This window comes from Desmodus rotundus, chromosome 3, assembly GCF_022682495.2.
Source record: "Desmodus rotundus isolate HL8 chromosome 3, HLdesRot8A.1, whole genome shotgun sequence".
NCBI classification, from domain to species: domain Eukaryota; kingdom Metazoa; phylum Chordata; class Mammalia; order Chiroptera; family Phyllostomidae; genus Desmodus; species Desmodus rotundus.
Window position 1 is genome coordinate 165260877 of NC_071389.1, and position 22310 is coordinate 165283186.

The 22310-nt window shown below is 42.3% G+C and overlaps 1 protein-coding gene across 1 annotated transcript in view; it reads right to left on the reverse strand.

The window, feature by feature from the left end:
* Positions 1-22310, reverse strand: part of FAR2 (fatty acyl-CoA reductase 2) — a 120995-nt gene that overhangs the window by 39730 nt on the left and 58955 nt on the right. Inside the window, exon 3 of the mRNA XM_045184083.2 lies at positions 3022-3250. Coding sequence (XP_045040018.2) covers positions 3022-3210 — 189 coding nt within the window. The 5' untranslated portion in view covers positions 3211-3250. The remainder of the gene's footprint in view (positions 1-3021; positions 3251-22310) is intronic.

The following is a 22310-nucleotide window of genomic DNA, read 5'->3' on the forward strand; positions in this document are numbered from 1 at the left end:
TCCTCAAAAACCTGTCGTTAATTCAGGTACCTTTCACTCCATTGATATGGTCCTTTAAGGTCTCTGAAAATACTTAAGAAACTTGGTCATCTGTGATGAAATGGTTCCTCTATTCTGATTCTTGAGCCCTCATCTTATGTGACCAGCAGATCAAAAATGCCCTTCTTTCCCAGGCTTCTCCCCCTTAGTTGTCTCCCTCTGAGAGCATGAGAGCAGGACATGGGAGGTGGTAGCTACCCACACTAAGAAGGAAAGGAATGAAGCAGACGTCTGAGTTTTGATAGAATAGATGTTCTCTTGACCATATTTCCTGAAGATGTAGTGGGAGTCAAAGGCAAACTGGTAACAATTTTATGTATTATGTTTTAAAGAAAAATATCCAAGCCTCACATTCCTGGTATTCTGAATCCACCTTCAAGAACACTGGATAGTTAAAGTGGGTTGGAAATCCATAAACCGGCTACAAAACTGCAGAGCCAAGTCTACCAAGTGATGAAAGCCCATTAGGGATCAATAACTGAGCCGAGCGGTCTGATGAGACATCTGACACTGCCTTCTAGATTTCGATTTGACGCCACATCAGGCTTTGGGTCTTATTCTCATGACGCAGGCAGTACAGGGGTAGGAATAAGCATGCTGGCCCTGCAGCTGGTCTGACCGTTCCATTGACGAGCTGGGTGACCTTTGCTAAGTTGACACTTCAGATCTCAGTTTTGCTGTCTATAAAATGAGGATATTAATTGCTCTACCTTTATAAGGTTGTTTCAAAAATCAATGAGGTAAGGCATGAAAAACCCTTTGAATTAGTGTCTGCTGTGTACTAAGGAACTAAGCTATGATTGTCCTCTGCTGAGCCAGGGCATGAGACAGAGGAGAAGCTTTCCCGCTGCTCTTGATGTTCGAACCCACATCTCATTCTGGGGTCTGCAAACAAAGGTGAACTTGAGGTTTCCTGGGCATCTATGACGTGTGGTGCTCTCAGATACATGTTAGATGTTAGTATTCCTACATACTGGAAAGGAGGCTCTATCAAAAAATATCTTATTTAAATTTTCCTGTTTGCCAGCTCTAAGTGACCCTTTATATCCCAAAAGGGACTATGAACCAGATATTTGCATTTTTTCATTTAATTTTAAGACAACCCTGGATGGTTGTCCTCATTATTTCTATCTTAAATATTGCAAACTGGAGCTTAAGAGGTAAAGTGATAACAAATTAATCAGCCAGAATTTGTGCCAACATGTGTTTGAGACCAAAGCCTATATATACTGACTTCAAATTTATAAATTAAACCATAAGAGGACATACAAAATATTTTTTGGAAGAATGAGAGGGTTTGATACCCAAATGCTCATTCACATGTATAATATTAACTTTTAATGTTTTTGCTTTAGAACAATCTACGGGATAATAGAAATATAATGGGATAATAGAAATATCAAGTTACCATAGATAAAGTGTACAACAAGTAATAAATATAAGGTGTATAGCCTTATGGAGTTTAAATAACTATAAGTATTACTTCATGGCTACTTAGTAACAATAGTTGTTTGATATAATATAATATAAGATAATATAAAAATATCAAAAAATGTAGGGGAAAACTACCTTAATTTAGAAGAAAATTAACCAGGTTCAGAGGACCTGGTGAGAGTAAGGCAGGTAGTAAGAAGTTAAGAAAATTCCTGGGCAAGTGGAATGGGGAAACTGAGACAAGAAAATTAACCAAGGCCAAACAGTTTGAACAACTTACAGCCAGCTGGTGAATCACAAGAACTTATCTCTCTAACCGAGGGCTGGACAGCAGATGGTTTACACCTCTCCACCCTAACCACAGAGTACATAGCTTAAATCACCCAGTCTGGAAAATAGGCAACAGAGACCCAATTAATGTCATTTGTGCCAGCTAAATCCAAGATAACAAAAACCTCATTAAAAGCCAGACAGACCCAAGGTGAAAGTAAAACCGTGTAGCAAACCAAAGATTAATCCCAAACCCTCCCCTAAGATTCTCACCTTCAGAAGAAAGACAACAAGCCCTCAGAACAAAGACACAGCACAAGCTCGCTCTAGAGCACTACCATGCCCCTTCCTGGGCACGAACTTTTTACTTTCTCCTAAACTCCAAGGGTCCCCAAGAGACTTGCAGCCAGTGGGGCATCAGGCAATGGCAGCTTAACCAGGGCTTACCCCCTGATCTTGTCTCCAAGGCCCCCTGTCTCCCGGACCTCCCAGTGAGCTAACTTCGCTCACTTCTTTCCTCTAACGTTTCTAGGGAGCCGAAGCCGAGCACCGCCCAGGCTGTCTCCCGTTACTTCCACCCTAAGCCCTTCATTCGTTTTGCTGCTCCCAGCCTTAATAAACACGGTCTCAAAATCACCTGGATTCGTGTTGTGAAGTCTTTCCTACACAAAGTCAAGAACCCACACACCTGCCCTGGCTGGTATAGCTCAGTGGATTAAACACTAGCTTGCGAACCAAAGGGTTACCGGTTCGATTCCCAGTCAGGGCACATGCCCGGGTTGCAGACTAAACCCCTGGTGAGGAGCACGAAAGAGGCAACCACACGTTGATGTTTCTCTCTCTCTCTCTCTCTCTCTTCCCTCCTTTCCCCTCTGTCTAAAAATAAATATTTAAAATTAAAAAAAAAAAAAAAAAAAAGAACACACACAGCACAGGCCAGCACAAACCAGCCTGAGACAGACCGGGTCCCGGCTGGTCCCTGTCCGGTAACAATAGGTTTCAAGCCTGGAGAATCCACTTGGGAGTTTTAGCATTTTGATTCTTACTCAGTAATTTCCAGAACATAGATTATCTGCTCGCTTAGCCCCGAACAAAACATAAGCACTCTTCTCTCTCCTGTGGGAAAACATGGCAGAGTCCCAGGAGCAGTTGGTTGCTATCTTGTTTTGCCTCTTCTCCTCCATCTGCCCAGACATCCCGGCCCTCACTGGCAGTGAGAGGCTGTAAGGGAGCACTGTCACGAGTTGCCCCGCCCTACTTCTCTTCCGTAAGCCATACCTTACTATTTAAGATCTGGACAACCCTCTGCTGCAGTGTCTGGCCAGCCTTGGGCCTCATAAGGATGTAAATGACTTTCAGGTCAGGGCTGGTGCGAAAGAGCTTCTCCATCAACACTTTGCCCAGGAAGCCTGTGGCCCCAGTAATGAGAATGGACTTGCCACTATAGAAGGCTGCAATCGTGGACATGATTCTTCCCTTCGTCTTTGACAGCTCCAGAAAGAGGTTCCTGAAAAGGAAGCGAAGTAGCAAACAATTACATTCTTAGAAGTTCTAAGATGCAGTCATTTAAAATATTTTCGGTGCTTGCAGAATTTTGAGTGCGGGAGAAGGTTAGACAGAATGATAACATCATGGTTTAATGGCAACGCCGTACATCGGTCGATATTTATTTAGCTCACTGCACATGCCTGACTTCATGCCGGGCACTGTGGGCAAGAAATAAGTAAAACACGGCTCCTGCCCTCAAGGACTTTCTTGTCGTCTCATGCAAGAGACCGGCACTTTAAGAGACTGCTACACACAACGTCGCAAGTGGTAAAACGAAAGGGACGCAGCGGAGGGTGCAGAGCAGGATCTGGAAATTTCAGGAAGGTGACAGCTGAGGTGAACCTGGAACACAGAGAAAGGTTGTGGGGAGGGTGTTCTGAGCCAAATAAGAGAGGGAGAAGAAAGGTCCAAGGTGTGGTATAGCATGCTATATGGTCGAAGTAAAAAGAATTCAGGATTATAAGAATGTACATGTTAAGGCTAGGAGTGCCCTTATAACTTGTTACACCAAAGCTTAGAACAGTTATCACATTTTTAATGATATAATTAGTATGTCAGTTGAAGTTTTACTTAGAGACATTGCTGGAGCAAACAACTTTTGGTTTCACTTGGGCTAACTGGCCCTGGCCTACCCAGTCATTTCTGAATTAATGTGATGTTCTCTTCCTCGAGGTGAACACGGGTTGAGTGCCATCCTTTCCTACACATGCTGCTCGTAGGCGAGAAACAGTGCAGTCGAGGAGGGCAGGGAAGGTTGAACAGGCGAGGCCTCAGACTGGCAGCTTCATGAGCCCTGAAATAGCACTGGGTGCAGTCCAGCGCCAAGTGCCAAGTCCACACAAGGCCCTGTTTCCAGGAGCGTGAGGCAAGGGGCAGTGGGAGGCCAGCGGCCGCACTCAGGTGCTGTGACTCCTGACGAAAAGTCACCCATGCTGTAGAAATGTTTTGTCTGTAAGCCCTAGGCTACAGACTGATGATTGGAAGCAGCGGCTGCTGGCTTTGAACGAAGGCGGTGCTGGCTTTGTGGGAGCAGACTTCCATCCTGTCCTCTGCCTTTTCCTGCTACAGCAAGTCCCTGGCCATCCGCTCCGTTGGCGTTTGCGTGGCTCTTGCCTAACACAACTTCAGGGGCTGACCCTGACCTCAGAGTTTGTAAAGAAGAAATAAACAAGGCCAAGAGTCAACACGCTGCCTCTTCAACTCCAGTCAAGGTCCCTCTGCCAGCAACTCCTTACAAACAATGACTTCTCACAGTTATCATCTGTAGTCAGGACGTGTACTTTGAGGAACTTGAGGCCATGTTCTTGGGAGTGGTAGTAAACAGGCTGCGTGCAGCTTAGATTCTTCCTTCCTGTTCTGGAGCATTTGTTTTCTCCTTAAGATTGCCGGTTTCCCCATGGTCATCGATAAAACTAGCTTTTACTCTCCTTGGGATAGTAAAAGGAGGCTGTTCTCATTTCTAGAAAACAGATGTTAAAATACTGAATCATAATAGTTGTGCCAAGTTATACTTTTTTTTTTTTGCAGGTTACAGCATGTGGGAACTTGAATTATTCTTTGGGTGGTTCTTCTGGAAAATGAAAAATTAAGATTTAAACATTTAAGGGAGATAAGTTTATCCAAATTTCTTCAGAACTCTTTGCCTTTAGAAGATTCGCTCAGGCATGAATTTAAGCCACACCTACTCTGGGGAGCTTGTGGTGCCGTCTCTGTGGCAGAGGAGGCGAGGGTTACAAGGGTAAGCTCGTCAGCGAACAAGATAATGCAGACGGTTACAAATGTAAATAAACAGCGATCAATAACGGCAATCGCGCCCAGTCATCAGTGCTGCTCGCTTCAGGAAATCTGGATTTCAGATCGCATTTGCCAGGTTCATGGAGCGACTCTTTAAACCCCTTTTACTGAGGGTTGACGTGAGGAATATCACTCTGAAGAACACATTTGGACCTTGTACAAAACATCAATTAATGACATTTTTTTCATGTTACATAATATTACTCATGTGATAAGCTCTCCAACCACTTCCCGGAGAATTTAGCACTTGGGAAAAATATCAAATATTCTTGCCTTGTCTGCCTGGAAGCTTGGAAAACTGGTATCACGAGTTCAGAAGGCAGCACAATGTCCTAGGTGAACACACAGGTTGTACGAGAGCCCGCCTGAAATCAAATCCCAGTCGACACTTATTAGCTGTGGGATGTCGGACAAAGTATTAATCTCTCTGCTGCAATAAAATGGGGATAACAAAAGTGGTCACTTAATAGTGCTGTGGTAAGAACTGTATGAGCGAATACATGGAAAACTCTTAAAAATGTAGGTTACCTACAGTATGTACTCAGTAAGTACTAGCTATTAATATTGTCACTAGTTCCACATCTTCCTCTTAATGGTTCTGGCTTTTCCTTGTGACTATTATTTTAAATGTTCTCTCATGCATTTTATATACCCTCTTTCAGAAATAGGGGACAATTTGTGACTCGGTCAATCATCAGGCCAAGTAAAGTGTTTTCACCAACTACAACTCTACTCCCTGACAAATCCTGCCAGTCCCTTTCCATACGAAGATGTCTAGGCACACGACCCTCCGCTATAATATTAGGCAGAAGTGAGCATGGCTGGGGCCGAAAAATACAGAAGGGAAACTGAGTTCGGACAGGGCGACTTCCCAACCTCATCCCTTCTGAAAATGTCGAATGCTTGCTTTAACCTCAAATGCTTTAGTGGAGTCACATTTTCTAGAAATGTGAATATATTATTGAGATATTTTGGTTCCAGATACAGTTTTGCAACAGGTGATGAAGAATTTTAGAAAGCAGGTAACGCCTCCAATGAGCGTATCTCTTGAGGGACAAAGAAAGGTTTGATATGTCCCCAAAGAATGGAATTTGCCTGTCCCGTCCACAGTCCAAACACTCCTCAAACACAACAAAAACCATGGCAGGGCACACTGCGTGCTCTGAGAGGAAGCCACGACAGAAACCGGTGTCTCCTGGACCCATCACCCGACCGTCAGGCCCAGGTGGCCATGACTTGACTCAAGGAAAGTGATTCTGAAAACTGTCAGAGAGAATCCCCATCCTCATGTCAAAGTTGCATCAGGGATGTTTCTTCTGTTTCTCGCTTGTCCTCTCAAGACATGGAGTGACTGCTGGCCCCAGCCAGAGACTCCTATACAGAACGTGGCTCCTGAAACCCATTGCAGAAGTTACAGCTGTGCAAGGTCCAGGAATTGTTAACTCCTAATATAATTCATTAAAATGATTATTTTAAAAATTAAAATAATTCTGAAGTCATTAACATAAACATATTCTTCTAGAAGGAGGAACATGTTTAGAACTGCTGACCAGGCCATGGCTTGATTTTCGAGTCTTCTCAGATTACCAGTGCAGAGAGCAGAGGGACGACTTCCTACTCTTCAAGCTCGTGATAGGGTTTGTGAGACGCCTAAGTCACTTTGCCTAACACCGGAATCACCCAGGACATCTGGTGCTTGAACGGAAAAACAAGGAACCTATGAGAGTCGTCCAGTGTATTTTTACTGAATGTCAACTATGTGCCAGGGATTCTGTAGACCAGGGAGGGTCAAACCCGGGGCCACATCAGCCTTGCGGTTGCCTTCAAAGGGCCAAATGTGATTTTAGGACTGTACAAATGTAACTACTCCTTAACTAGGGGTGAGGAGCTCGGTGCTGCCACTGGGTAGAAACAAGGTGCCGGGCGGGATAAAACAAGGTGGAGGGCCGGATTCGGCCCGCAGGACTTGTGTTGGCCACCGGTGCTCCAGACTCAGGGACTGGCAGTTTAGATTCTTCCTTTCAGTTCTGGAGCATATTTTTCTCCTTGAGATCACCAGTTTCCCCATTATCATTAATGAAAATAATAGTATTTTACTCTCCTTTGGATAGTAAAATGAAGTGGTTCTCATTTCTAGAGAACAGATGTTAAAATACCAAATCATAGTTGTGACAAGTTACACATTTTTGCAGGTTACAGCATATGAGAACTTGAATTTTTCTTTGGGTGGTTCTTCTGGAAAATGAAAAATTAGCATTCAAACATTTAAAGGAGAGAAGTTTATTCAAATTTCCTGGTAGTCCTTTAGAGAGAAACATTTAAAAAAAAGAAATGAGCTGCTCTGCCTCTGAGAAATCTAACTCTTGAGCAAGATTTCTTGGGCTTGGCACCACAACCTTTTGGGACAGATACATTTTTGCTGTGGGGCTGCTCAGTGCCATGTAGGGCATTCAGCAGCGCCCGGCCTCCACTCACGGGATGGTAATAACATCCCTCCTTTGTCCGGGCAGGTGGAACAATTGAAAATGCCTCTAGACTTTGCTAAAAGTGCTCTAGGGGAAAACTGTCCATCCCTGCCCCCACCCCCGGCGCAACGAGAACCATTATTCTAGGATCTTCTTTTATGAATGTAAACCTATGATAGGCAAATTTAAGAAAGGATGGCAATCGGAACGGCACGAGATCAGCTGAGAAAAAAATCATTAACTGTTGCTGTATATTAAAAATTCTGTGGGTAATCACGTTAATCTCCTCTGTAAGTAATTCTGTTGCCTTTTTTAAAGATAGCAAGTATGCTGTGTGTTAAGTGGTGTCAAGTAGACAAAGGGAGTTCTGGTTGGCAATGCGCCCAGTAACAGGGGCTGGCTTATTGAAAAAAAATCAATGCTGCTTTTTAAAAATTCAGTAAATAGGAGTCATTCATCTTCATCAAAATTAAACACTGTGATTCTTTCAATAAGTATGCCGAATGAAGGAAATACACTGACAAAATAACATTTAATTTAAAAAAGGAGAACGCAAACTAGTAAAACATCATCGTGCCCATTAACAAGCCCCCGTGGGAAAGGCTGGAGAGCGGTGAAACTAACGAGAGCGGCTGCGAGGGGATCACAGGTAAAAAGTTCTGTTTCGTGGCAGTAATTTCTTTCCATGATTTTAAAAGGTAATTGAATAAACACATACCTAAAAAAGAAGTTCTTAGAAAGTAATAGCAGCTAGTGCTGTGGGCACTAGAAATATAAAGAAATTTGCTAAGCTTCCTTAGTTTAAGGTGTACTTAAATTATTTGAAGATGTGTAGCTCAGCTGACATTACGCACTGTTTTGTACTAAATTGTGTCCCCTACAAATTCTTACATTGAAGCCCTAGCCCCTAATGCGAAGGTTCAGAGACAAGGCCTTTGGGAAGTGATTCAGGTCAAATGAGGTCATAAGGGTGAGGCCCTAATGTGATGGGACGAGTGACTAAAAACAGTGAGAAGAAACACCACACGACAGTCTCTCCTTAAGCGAGCACCACGGGAAGGCTACATGAGGAGAGAGCTCTCACCAGGAACTGAACTTTCTGGCACGTTGATCGTGGACTTCCAGCCTCCAGAACTGTGAGAAGTAAGTGGTGGTTGTTTAAGCCACAGCCTGCGGTGTTTTGTTGTGACCTGAGCAGACTAATACAGGTGCACACACACTAGAACAGAGACATGCACGTTTTGGAAAAGTGAGTAAAATAATTCTTGACAATAATTTATATCAACATCTCTAATTCTGGTGTAAATCTTTATAATGAAGCAAATGTATGTTTCATTTTCCCATCTTTGTGGCACAGAGGAACAATATTGCTCCTTGGTTTTCATAGGCTTGTGAAATTATGGACGGGTCTTTTATGATAAACTACAGAAACGTCATTAATCTGAGCCTGAAACCCCTGTATATATGTCACATATCTGTGTGTGAAGGACTTAGTGAGATATAAGTTTTTCTGAGAGAACTTTGAAGTTCTTGATGGGGGAATATTAACACCCAGGGGCACTGTGGGCAGCCTTGGGCACAGGCCTCACTAATTGGATTAGCAATGCTCCATCCTCAAGAAAAACCAATTTGGAAAGAGTCCCAGCTGGGGAGAGATAGTTCAGGCTGGCTTTAAGAACACAAAAGTTAGCAATTTCCTCAACACGTTCTTCTAACTTTGCTTCTGCTTAGCTTATTATTAAGGCTTATAAAGAAATTGTCCTAATTTAACAGAAATGAAAAAGGAAAAAGATATGACCTAAATTCATCATTTTATAATAATTGATTAAATAGGTGTATTGTGTGCCTACTGTGTGCTACATATCATATAAGGTGTGGATAATTAATATGTAAACATTCTTGCTAAATGGTGAAGCATTTACAAATGCATGGTATTATTACTTATTATTATTATTACTATTGTTTATAGGTAAGTCAAACCTCAGTCAGCGGGGAAAGAACCTAAAATATCAAGAGGGTCAAAGGTCAAAATCAAGTGCAAATCACGATGTTCCCTACTTTCTCTCGGGGAATTATAGATTGGTCTGGTTCACATAAATGCATGGTGGGTCAACACAACGCCAAAAGAAACTCTACTGCTTAGAGTTAAAGACTTTTTATTTTGGAGGTGACATGACATAGCTCTCTGGGTGTGGGGGATGGGGGGAGAGAGAGAGAATTGGTTTATGAGAGTGTGGAGACACGGTAAATCCAAATCTCCAAAACGTGTCTCTTCCAGTAAGAACACAACACTGACCCTTCCCTGATGGAAGTGGTCCACTGTAATCAGTCTGCCCCTGGGTAGCGGGCTGGTCGCCCTGAGGAACGGTGCCAGGTCAGGGACTCGGTGTCAATCTCTGCTGCCGGCAGACTGGGCACTCAGCAGTGGCCGCAGCCAAGTTGGCCTTGGTGAGCAGAAGTTCGTGCTCCTGAGCCTGTGCATGATGTCCACTGTGCCACGATGGGGTGGGGGCAGGGGATAGAGACTGGCTGGTGTTTATAGAATAGGTCACCCTATCCACTTGATTACTAAAATCTTCCTTTGTTGAGGTCATTCTTTGGTGAGCATTTATATGGGACACAAGTATCTTCATGTTTTTGTCCCTTTCACACACATCCCCAGACTTCTTGTCATCAATTTTCCAATAATGTTCTTTTCTTCCAAGTCCCTGACCACTCAGCCAAACCATTGGCGACAGGCCACAAATCAGTATATAACCCACATCTCAGCAGGTGCACTGCTTGAAATTACGTTCCCTGGGGCGATTTTACTTTACCACTGTCCTTTAAGAATGTCCCAGAACGGGGCTGTAGTGCTGCAGGTATCCACTTTGAGCAGGGCTTTGCTTTGAAATGCTAAGTGCTATGATCCACCAATACAGGCCCACTGAATGCCCCAAACAGCACCCGTATCTGCCACCAACATCAAGTATTATTACATCTGCTGGATCGTATGGCTCAAGTGACAGTAGCTTGCGTAGCGTCTTGGACCCATTGCAGAGGCTTCTCCTATTCTGGGTCCCATTCAAAACAAGCAGCTGTTTGGGTTACTCACTGAGTAGGCTACAGCAACACACCCAAGTGAAGAATATGTTGGCTCCAAATCCAAAGAGGTTCACTAGGCATTGTGCCTTTTTTGTTGTTGTAGGAAAGGCCAGCTGCAAATGCAGTGACTTAGCCTTTACCTTTGAAAAGACATCTCGACATGCCCCACACCTCGGACCCATAAACTTTCACTGAGATTAAAGGCCCCTGAATTTTGTTGGATTTATTTATCACTTTCTGATACACAAATGTCTTGCCAATAAGTCTAGAGTGGTTGCTAGTCTTGAGCAGCTTAATACCATCATTGCTGTAATGGAGCCCCCAGGAAGGAGGTATTCCTTTTGGTTTACTGTTTTGCTAGGTAGGGCAGTGCTCGTGGTTTCCCGTTGGCCTTTGCCACCAGGGCAGCCCTCCGTGCCGAGGTCAGGGAACCGGTGCAAGACCCCGCCATCTGCTGAGCGTACCTACTCCAATCATGCTTTCCAGAACTGGAAGAATAACCACACGGCGGGTTTGAAGACTCACTGGGCTCACCTCAAGAAGGACCCGAGATAAGATCACTGGACCTCCACGAGCCCCTATGCTGAAGGGTGGACCACAACGACATTTTGGGCTTCCTGGAATTAGGGTCAATTCAGCAAAGCCTCATTAGTTCCTTCCCCTGTTGCCCAGTTAGCCTCATAAAAGGCTGTAGGTCGCCCCAGGGATGGCTGGGAGAAAGATTCACAGTGAAGTTTTCACCAAGGTACTGGGGACCGTTCTCTAGGGGACCTAGCCTGGCCTGCATTCAAGAGGCACTGGGCCTGTAAACTGGCTCAGCTGGGGGTTGGCTAAGAGGTCATGAATGTATGATTCAAGTTAGCCTTCTGTTCAGTTGGCCTGGCACTCTTCCACTTACACAGATCAAGAAATAATTTATTAGGCTTCCCATCTATTCACTTACAGGAACACCAGGGCCCAGCCGTCAAGGCCACAGCTCTCTACAGCTCAGAATATTCTGATGGCTGCTTGGATTCCTCTGTCTCTTATGGGAACCACAACCACCTTGACTTGCGCAATCGAAAGTCACCAGTTGGCGCTTGCTGCCCTAGGATCGCTGTTACACTTATGTTTGCCAATTCAACGACAGCAGTTTCCACTCTAAGTTCTGGGCTGCAGAGAAGAGTGATCACAGAGCTCTTCGAGGAAACTGGGAGCTCCCCTCTCAAGTTTATTTGTGCGGTCCAGCAAAGCCGACACATAAAACTAGCCATCGCAGTGATTACGTTTTCTCCTAACGCACTCACCACACGCAGGACTTCTCTCACGCTTTTTTTTTTTTTTTTTAATAAAAGGAAGAATCCTTGCATGAATGCTTGGTAGCTGACCATGAAATGCTTATTGACAGGAAAGAAATGTCATTTATTTATTTGATGAGGAGTATTTCTTATGTTTGTTTTTCAACCAAAGTATTAAGTAGTGAAATAATGTCACCGTATCTAAATTCTTCTATCTCTAGGCTGCTTAAGTAAGAAAAAAATTGTATGTGACACGATGTAGGCACAGTGAGAACAACACTGGTCTGAGAATTATTAAATCTAGATGTGAAATTTGCTCTGCTGTCTACATAACTCTGAATCTCAAAGCTTAGCTCTCAGACTTGATTTTCTCTTTCTGTTAAGTGATATCTTACCTACTTCACAGAATGGTTTTGATGGACAAGAGAGATTATTACTCCAAGTATCACCTGACAAGAATGAAATGATGTCTCTCTTGTTCTGGACGTTACATATTACTGTATTTTTCGGACTATAAGACACACCCCCCAAGTTGGGAGGAAAATGGGTGTGCATCTTATGGTCCGAGTGTAGTTTACCTGGCTCCTGGCGGGGCAGGGGTTGGGGTGGGCAGCGGTGGAGCAAAATTTTTTCCCCTATTTTCCTCCTCTAAAACCTAGGCACGTCTTATGGTCCAGTCCGTCTTATAGTCTGAAAAATACGGTATACTATTAACACTGCTTTGAGCCTGAATCCAAGTATTTTGTGCTTACTTCTTAGTAAATATTGAAGACACATCTTGTCACCCTAATTAGGTAATAAAACACTTGACACAGATGGTGCATTTTATTCTGCATTCTTCCTCACATGCTAACTACCACAGTGCAATGCAGTAAAAAGTGGCTCAACAAGTATTGTTGAGTCAACCAATGGATGCTTTAGGGCTGAAGGACAGATCACTTACTCAATGAATAAAAAACCAGGGGTGGTTCACAAACCCTAGTGGGCATATGAGTCATTTGGAAAGCTTGTTAAAATAGCTCTTTACTGTACCCCATTCTCTGAAATTCTGATTTGGAAAGTCTGAGGCAGGGCCCAGGCAGGTGCATTTTAATGGGCTCCCCAGCTGATTCACATCTACGTGGTGAGGGGAATGCTGGCGTGGGGAAGTTTATTGAGCTTGTGCTGATTCCAGATCACATTTTGTACCCTAGCTTATACCTTCAATATAAGCCCGTGCTGTCCCTAAGATTTGTAAAACAATAAAGCGATCTCTCTCACTTGATAATTCTCATTTATAGTTCTAGTAGAATGGGGATAACACAGTCGTGAAGTGGCAGAGCGTGGCTTCAATCCACCCGGAGCCCGAGTCTATGCTTCAGTGACCTCCGGCTTGCACTGAGGTCATTTTGACCACGAGACTGTCTGCGTATTTACTACAAGCATCGCCCACAAAAGGTGGGCGCCCACAAAAATACACGTGTTGGGAAAAGTCGAATGGAGACACATCTTTTCAAATAAATAACTAAAGCTTTTAAAAGTTATTTTATTTTCTGTGTTCCTGCTTCCCAAAACTAGAAGTTAAAACAAATGGCTATTTAAAGGATTTTTAAAAAATGTATGCAAATTTATGTACAGATAGTAGAATAACATACCAACGATTAATAAATGTATTATATTATCCTGGCATGACAGGGTTATGTATCAAAGTGTCCTAATTTTTTTTTGAACAATCATTTTCTTTGCCACTCACATAGGTTAAAAGACTTAACTCAGACTCATTCAAGTGGAGCTTAGAGATAAAGTCGAAGATTTCTGTTTCCCAGTCTATACAACTGAATCTCAACCTTTTATTCACTCAAAGAAATTATGTGGAAAAGATTAGTTGGAATGTGTAAAGATCTTTTACAACAAGGCCTGGCAGAAAGGAGGTTGACTTAACATCTTCAACTTAGTCCGCCAAAAAGACAGTCGATTCCTAGAAAACACTGAAAAATTGCTGCAAAATCATAGCACAAAGTATTGCTTGCATTATAATATTTATATCTAAAAACACATAATTCTTTTGCAGATATGTGGGTTACCAGAATTTGTTACTGTCAATAATTAGACACAATATTTACAAGCTATATGCTAACACAGCAAATAGAACACAAGGTGATATACTTTCTTCAAAAGAGTTACTTAATCTGAGTTGAAAAACTCATTCATTCATTCATTCAACTGCTGATTAAGTGTACACTATGTTCCTGGCATTGTGCTAGAATCTGGGAATCAGGAGAGTTCTTATTACAGAACCTTTAATGACCGTAGGTGGCTTCAAACTCTGGTATCCTCGGAACACATCCTAAACTCAGCACGAATTTAGAGGCCTGTTAGGACCCTGGAGTTTCTTTTGGACTTACTTGTACGGTTCCTAGAAGTGCGATTAATGGGATGGGCAATTTTAGGCTCTCCTAAGGAATCACAGGTGTTTTCTTACAACTGATACACCATTTGTTCCAACTCTGACATGTTCCAGAGAAAAGGACCTAGTTACTACCAACATAATCTGGCTTTCCTATATCCACCCAGTTGTGATCCAAACCTCAGCCCTGACATCAGGAAAAATTCACCAGATAGCAGTGGTTTCAAACACTTGCAAAGACTATACTTTTACTTATTGAGCCCTGTTACAGGATAGCACTGTGATGAATGCTTTTCCCCGGGGCAACTCGGAGACTGAATATATGAATAGAAAATGGCCCGACCTTATAGAAAAACCGAGCTTTGACCCACGACCTGCAGCAACCTGCTCAGGAACCCCATCTCTTGTCGGGAGCTGACCAACAGCCGACCCTTGACACAGTCAGGATGGATGAGATGTGTCTGCACAGCAGAGGCAGCTGTGGCTGGACTTCCTGTATATCTCTTCTTGCATGCATGTCTTTGCTATTACTAGATGGTGGGATTTTTGAGCACTTGTATTTCAGGTCCACTGATCTGCAGAATTCCAATGCAATTGTACAAAATGATTTCTTGGCCATAGAACAAAAGTCCCTTATAACCCCTCCATGGCCTACTTCTCCTACTTATTGGAAGATTAATATTAGACAATGGGCAGGCCAGCTGCCCGAAAAATGGAGAAAAGTTTTACTAGATGTCCCCCTTAGTACAATCCCCCCTATACCTTGGACAGGAATAATAATTGATGGAACTAGATGGGTAAAAGAGCAAGGAAAATAAGTGAACTATTATGATTTAAGCACGAGGGAACAAATACAAAGATCATCCCCTGTAAAGTGCATAAAGAAAGAACCTAGACAGGAAGATAGATGGCTGAGTTAGAAAACCTAACCACATAGGCCCTTTAATAGTTCACATATAACCGCTGTCTAGTCTAGTGTATCTTTTTGACCTATGCCAAATTCTGAACACTTTGTTAGACATCAAATGATCAATAGACATTTGAAACTTTGTACATGTAGTTACTTGTAGTTGTCTGATTGATAGCCCTCCTGGTCAAAATAACTTTTGTTTAGTATGAACAAATCTGTAGAACTTCCTGTACATTTTCTTGGGATTTCTATATAGACTTTTTCTGCTTGAGAAATCACGCCATGCACCTGTTCCTTTGATGTTATATAACAAATCCCTATAAAAATAAAGCTTGATTAAACTCTTTGAGTTCAGTCAGACCCACAAGGGCTGGCCTTTCTCCGGCATCAAACTTGGTGTCTGACCCCTCATTCTTCGCCTGAGCTGTCCATCTTTCGGGGACCCTGAGACCCACAGAGGCTGGACCCTGGCAATCTCTTGTCTATAGTAAACAATCCACGAAGCCAGCCAGCTCTGTCAGATTTGCAGGAAGTCAAATTGCTACTTCTGGTGATAATACAGGAAACTAAGCAATAACTACTATAATAGTTGGCCCCAAACAGCCAGGACATGATTAACAGCTGATAGCTTTCCTCATATTTGTCCCTGTTTTCAACTTAGCACCAGAGAATGCCACATATGTACCACTAACCAACCACACAGGATGCCTCACTTCTAGTTACTATGACTACAGCTTCCCCATGACAATGACGTCCAATCAGGACAGACCCAAAGCCGTCCCTTTCCCCACTAGGAAGCTTTCCAGGTCCTTGCCTGCCTGTGGGGTCTGTGCCAAGACGCAAGTGAGGGTGGCTGCTTCCCTTGGCACAGCAAGCTCAGAATAAATAGCCTTTATTTGTTCTCATGTGGTTGGTCTTCATTAACTTCCACACAACTATTATACTCATTTTACAGAGAAAGGAATTTATAGAGATTAACTTTTGAATGGGGCCACACAAGTGGGGGAGCAAGGTTTTCAACTTGATCTCACTAATTCTAAAGTTATTTCATGAACCATTATCCACATGTGGAAACATAAAAGAGGCTTTTCCTCTGCTAAATGCGATTTTTACTGTTGGATACTTTTCCCTTTCCTTAAAAAGAAGTGAGTCCAAGGATAATGCTATTAGTCTATATGCTTGCTGGAGCAGCAGGAAAGTTGAACTCATTGGCACTATTAAGAATTTAAGGAGAGTCCCAGGAGATTAGCATTATATGGCACCCCTGATTCCATGCTTCTTTACTGTGAAATAAATATACAAACAGGTCCAGAACCCAGCAGGTGGTGAGACTTCAGTTGCTCACGGGGAAATAGTTCTCTGGCTGTATTGTCACAGATTCATGGGACCACAGTGCCGCCCACTTCTGCGGCATCCCAGTGACTGAATTAGGGCCCTTGACTTACTGACGGTGGGCCTCTGTGTAGTTTTAAAGGGTTTAAAAATAACATGCTAACTCCAGAATACAGAATTTTAGCATGTGTACAGTCACTGATATAGTCACCAGCATAACGGTGTTCAGAGGTCACAAAGGGGAGTTGATTTAAAGAAAAGAAGCATTTTTTAAAGTTGCTGTATTTTATTTGTCATTTTGAGTTACCCTGTTCTAAGTGGAGTGATGGTGTCAAGAGAAAGGCCTCAAACTCACATACGCATTCCTCTTCGGTCCACACAAACCCAGATTTTTTTTTTTTGTCAAAACGTATGCGAATCCTTTTGTGTAACATGAAATGTTGTTCATTGAAATGGATGCACAAAAATATCCCTAGGCAAGATCCATGCTTGGCATTCAGACTGAGTTCTCCGAATCCTCACACGTGACATCTTTCGCTGTCACTGGGTGTACTGACTGAGTGATTTCTCCCCAGACTCTGGAGAGGTGGGGGGTGTTCCTCACTACTCAGACACACACCCTGGGGTTCTGGGCCACACCCATCAGCAACTGTCCCAGGAATCAACCACTCCTGGGAGCCGCTGAGGTGCCTCCTCAGGAATGAAAGGCAGGAGAGACAGCAAGCAACGGGAGTCACTGCTGGAATAGGCAACAAGAAAAAGGAAACTGTTTGCTTTCATTTCAAATGTTGACACAGGAAGGAAAGGAAGGATTACATTTCATACTTTTTTTTAAAGTAGCCCAAAATAAAACATCAAAGGAAACATTGGGAGTGTTGTTAGGTTGCAGTGAAGTCTACAAAAACACTGCAGTAGCGAAAATAAAAAAAGAAATAAATAGAGCTAGAGAGACAACAGGAGGGAGGGAGACAATATTTTTTTTCTTGACGAGAAGGAAAGGAAACTGAGTAGTATACACATGCAAAAATAGAAACCACAATTTGCAGAATATCTAGGTAAAATAAATCTAAAATTTACAGAAATTCCACCTTCATTTCCTTGAGAGAGTATTTTTAGATTTCTTTCAAATTTAAAGGAACAGTAATACATAGTTAGAGGAAGAAAAAAAGAAAGTGAAGTACATTTTAATACATGTTTACATACATAGATAAATATCCATACATTATATCAGAATCCTCACATATATACTCACTTTATGTAATATAGACATAGCTTAATTTTTCTTTAGTAGAAATTCATAATGAAAATTTCAAAACTAGCCTTTAAATATAGAATCCAATTCCTAGCACTTTAAAAAATGCGTACCTTTTAAGTGAATAATTACATAGCTCAGTTACCCTTTTTCAATTATATCATTTTCCTCCTCCTCCCATCAGAAAAATGGTATTTGAAACCACCTGGAACAAACAACTGAGCAATAGCTAAAGAGAAACCCTATAACTTTGGACAGACAGAAGAATCAGCTTCGTCACAACCTGACTGGTAAGGAGTGTAGTAGAGACCTGAGAGGGCTGGCTGGGGGCCCACAGGCAGCAGCACTGGAGGGATAATTAAGCAGCCTGTTGGATCCCCCTGAGACGAATGGGGTCTCAGCCCTAAGCTAGGACTCCCAGCCTAGAACACCAGAGCCCAAAAAGTACACAGATAACAACCAGCAGTGAAAGGCGGCAGGGTTGCTCTCTGCCAGAGACAGACAGCTGGAGATGCAAGAGCCATTTAAAGGGCCAACACACAAATTTTCATTTATAGCCACTTACCCTGGGCTCTGGCAAAAGCAGGGGCAGAGTGGGCTGATGACGCCTGAGGAGAGACTAAGGACTGAGGCTTTCAGGAAAGAACTGAGAAAGTAGCCACAGGATCCTGGTGCTGAGCCAACCCCCATATGCGGCAACCATCCTGATTCTGCTCAGGCAGACCACTCCCCTCCGAGCTGCAGCAGCCTGAGGGGAAACAATAGATCCAACCCCTGGAGTGATTCTGTCCCGCCCTTAAACCCGATTGCCGAGTGCGGAGTGACCAGATTACCAACTGAAGGAGCAGGGACAGCAGATCCCTGGAAGTATCAAACAGGCTGCCTGAGGTCAGACGCGGTCAACATCTGACATCACCAGAGGCAGATCCAGGAAGAAAAACCAGTGGTAAATACAAGAGGCTACCCAGACGAAAGCCACTGTGGTCTTCTCCATGATTTGTGATGTTTTCCTTCCTGCATAGCTTTTTAACATTCATTTCTTGTCCAGCAAGTTTGTACATATTAAGTCACTAGATTTTATACTCTAGTGTACTTCAATTCACATATTTTGACCCACCCTCCTCTTAGCCATTTTACCGTCCTCTTTCATCACATTATTTTCATTTCAAATTTTGTTTTCTCTTTTGCTACAACTTGTTTCCATTCCACACTCTTACTATTTCTCCTCTGTCCAGACACTCAAAACCAATTTTCTTGTCAAGGGTCACCTCACATACTTTTCTCCTGTTGTTAAAATACCCACATTCTCTCTCCAACTTTAACAATCTTTGCTAGTAGGTTGTGGGTAGGGTAGTTGTTATTGCATTGTTTTTTCAAGTTTATCTCTATCCCCTATACTTCTCAGACTATTCCAAAAAATCCAAGAAGAGGGAAGACTCCCAAACACTTTTTATGAGGCCAGCATCATCCTAATCCCCAAACCAGATAAAGACACAACAAAGAAAGAAAACTACAGGCCAATATCGCTGGTGAGCATAGACACTAAAATCCTCAACAAAGTACTGGCAAATTGAATCCAGCAATACATAAAAAAGATCATGTACCATGACCAAGTGGGATTCATCCCAGGGATGCAAGGATGGTACAATATTTGCAAATCAGTAAATGTTATACATCACATAAACAAAAGGAAAGACAAAATCACATCATATCAATAGATGTGGAAAAAGCATTTGATAAGTTACAGTACCCATTTATGATAAAAACACTCACCAAAGTGGAAGTAGAGGGAACATAATTCAACATAATAAAGGCCATATATGAGAGGCCTATAGCCAGCATCATACTCAATGGGCAAAAACTAAAAGCCTTCCCACTAAGATCAGGAACAAGACAAGGACGTCTGCTATTACCACTTCTATTCAACATACTATTAGAAGTCCTAGCTGCAGCAATCAGGGAAGAATAAAAAATTAAAGGCATCGAAATTGGAAAGGAGGAAGTAAAACTGTCATTGTTTGCAGATGACAGGATAGTGTACATACAAAACCTTATAGACTCCACCAGAAAACTACTCGACTGAATAAGTGAATTTGGCAAAACTGCAGGATACAAAGTCAATATTCAGAAACTGAAAGCATTTTTGTACACCAACAACGAAATATCAGAAACAGAAGTCAGGAAAAAAATTCACATTTGCTATAGCAATAAGAAAAATAAAGTACCTAGGAATAAACTTAACCAAGGATGTAAAAGACCTGTACTCAGAAAACCACACAACATTGAAGAAAGAAATTAAGGAAGACACAAACAAATGAGAGCATATACCGTGTTAATGGATTGGAAGAATTAACATCATCAACATATCCACACTACCCAAAGCAATTTATAGATTAAATGCAATCCCTATTAAAATACCAATGACATATTTCACAGATACAGAACAAACATTTCAAAAATTTATATAGAACCCCAAATGACCCTGAATAGCTGCAGCAATTTTGAGAAAGAACAACAACATAGGAGGGATCACAATACCTGATATCAAACTATACTACAAGGCCACGATAATCAAACCAGTCTGGTACTGTCATGAGAACAGACACATAGATCAATGGAACAGAACAGAAAGCCCAGAAATAAACCCAAGTCTCAATGGTCAATTAATATTCGACAAAGGGGGCACAAGCATAAAATGGAGTAAACATAGCTTCTTCAACAAATGGTGTTGGGAGATCTGGACAGCTACGTGCAAAAAAATGAAACTCGACCACCAACTTACACCATGTACAAAAATAAACTCAAGATGGATAAAAGACTTAAATATAAGTCATGATACCTTAAAAGCCCTAGAGGAAAACATAGACAGGAAAATCTCAGATGTTCCACACACCAATATTTTCATCGATATGTCCCTTTCCCCTAAAGCAAGGGACATAAAGGAAAGAATAAACAATTGGGACTTCATCTAAATAAAAAGCTTCTGCATGGCTAAAGAAAACATTAGCAAAATGAAACGGGAATCAACTGTATGGGAAAATACATTTGCCAATGATATCTCAGACAAGTGTTCGATCTCCCAAATATATAAAGAACTCGCATAACTTCACACCAGGAAGACAAACAACCCAATTAAAAAACTGTCAAAGGACCTGAACAGACACTTCTCCAAGAAGGACATACAGAGGGCCCAGAGACATATGAAAGGATGCTCAGCATCACTACCCATCAGAGAGATGCAAATTAAAACCACAATGAGATACCACTTCACACAGGTCAGAGTGGCCATCATAAACAAATCAACAAACAAGAAGTGATGGCAAGGTTGTGGAGAAAAGGAACCCTAGTGCACTGTTGGTGGGAATGCAGACTGGTGCAGCCACTGTGGAAAACAGTATGGAATTTCCAAAAATGGAACTGCCTTTTGACCTGTCAATTCCCCTGCTGGGATTATACCCTAAGAGCCCTGAAACACCAATTCAAAAGAACCTATGCACCCCAGTGTTCATAGCAGCACAGTTTACAATAGCCAAGTGCTGGAAGAAACCTAAGTGCCCATCGGTAAATGAGTGGATCAAAAAACTGTGGTACATTGACACAATGGAATGTTACGCAGCAGAAAGAAAGAAAGAACTCCTACCCTTCACGACAGCATGGATGGAACTGGAGAGCATTATGCTAAGTGAAGTAAGCCAGGTGGTGAAACACAAATACCATATGATCTCACCTATAAGTGGAACCTAATTAACAAAACAAACAAGCAAGCAAATATGACCAGAAACATTGAAATTAAGAACTGACAGTAACCAGAGGGGATGGGGGAGGGAAATAACAGGGGAAAGAAGGGAAAGGGTCATCAAAGGACATGTATAAAGGACCCATGGACAAAGCCAAAGTGGGGTACGATTGAGGGTAGGAGGTGGGGGTGGGTGGGGCATTTGAAAGTGATGGTAGGAAAATGGAGACAATTGCATTTGCACATTAATAACAAAATGATAAAAAAATATACACATTGAGGTCTGTCCAAAAAAAATTGTATTTGGAATTGGCATTGACCTAGATGTTCTTGGAAATATTTTAACATATATAGTCCCTTCTCAATCAAAGTTTACAAAGAGAAAAAGATAACACTAATAAAATGTAAAATGATGACATTTCACATAGAGAATTGCAGTTCAGAGCGAGGAAGAAGGCAGAAATCCTATTAAGGAGATAATTTCTACTTCGTTCGGGAAAGTAAACATGGGCACATTTAGTCCTGAGAACCACTACCTCTCACCTCTTCTACGTGATGGGGATGGTGGAGGGAGGGAGGGAAATGGGAAGGGGAGGGATGGGGAGAAGAGATTCTAGAGAAGGGAGAGAACCTGAGAGAAATGGTGGAAAAAATCTGGGGAAGAAAGAATGCAAACCACAAAAGGTTGTGCTGTGGATAATGAAGCAGGACAGTAAAGTAAAATTTTCAATGAAAATTTCTGTTTTGAGCTGTCACTTCTCTCTGTGACCCCACACCTTTAGG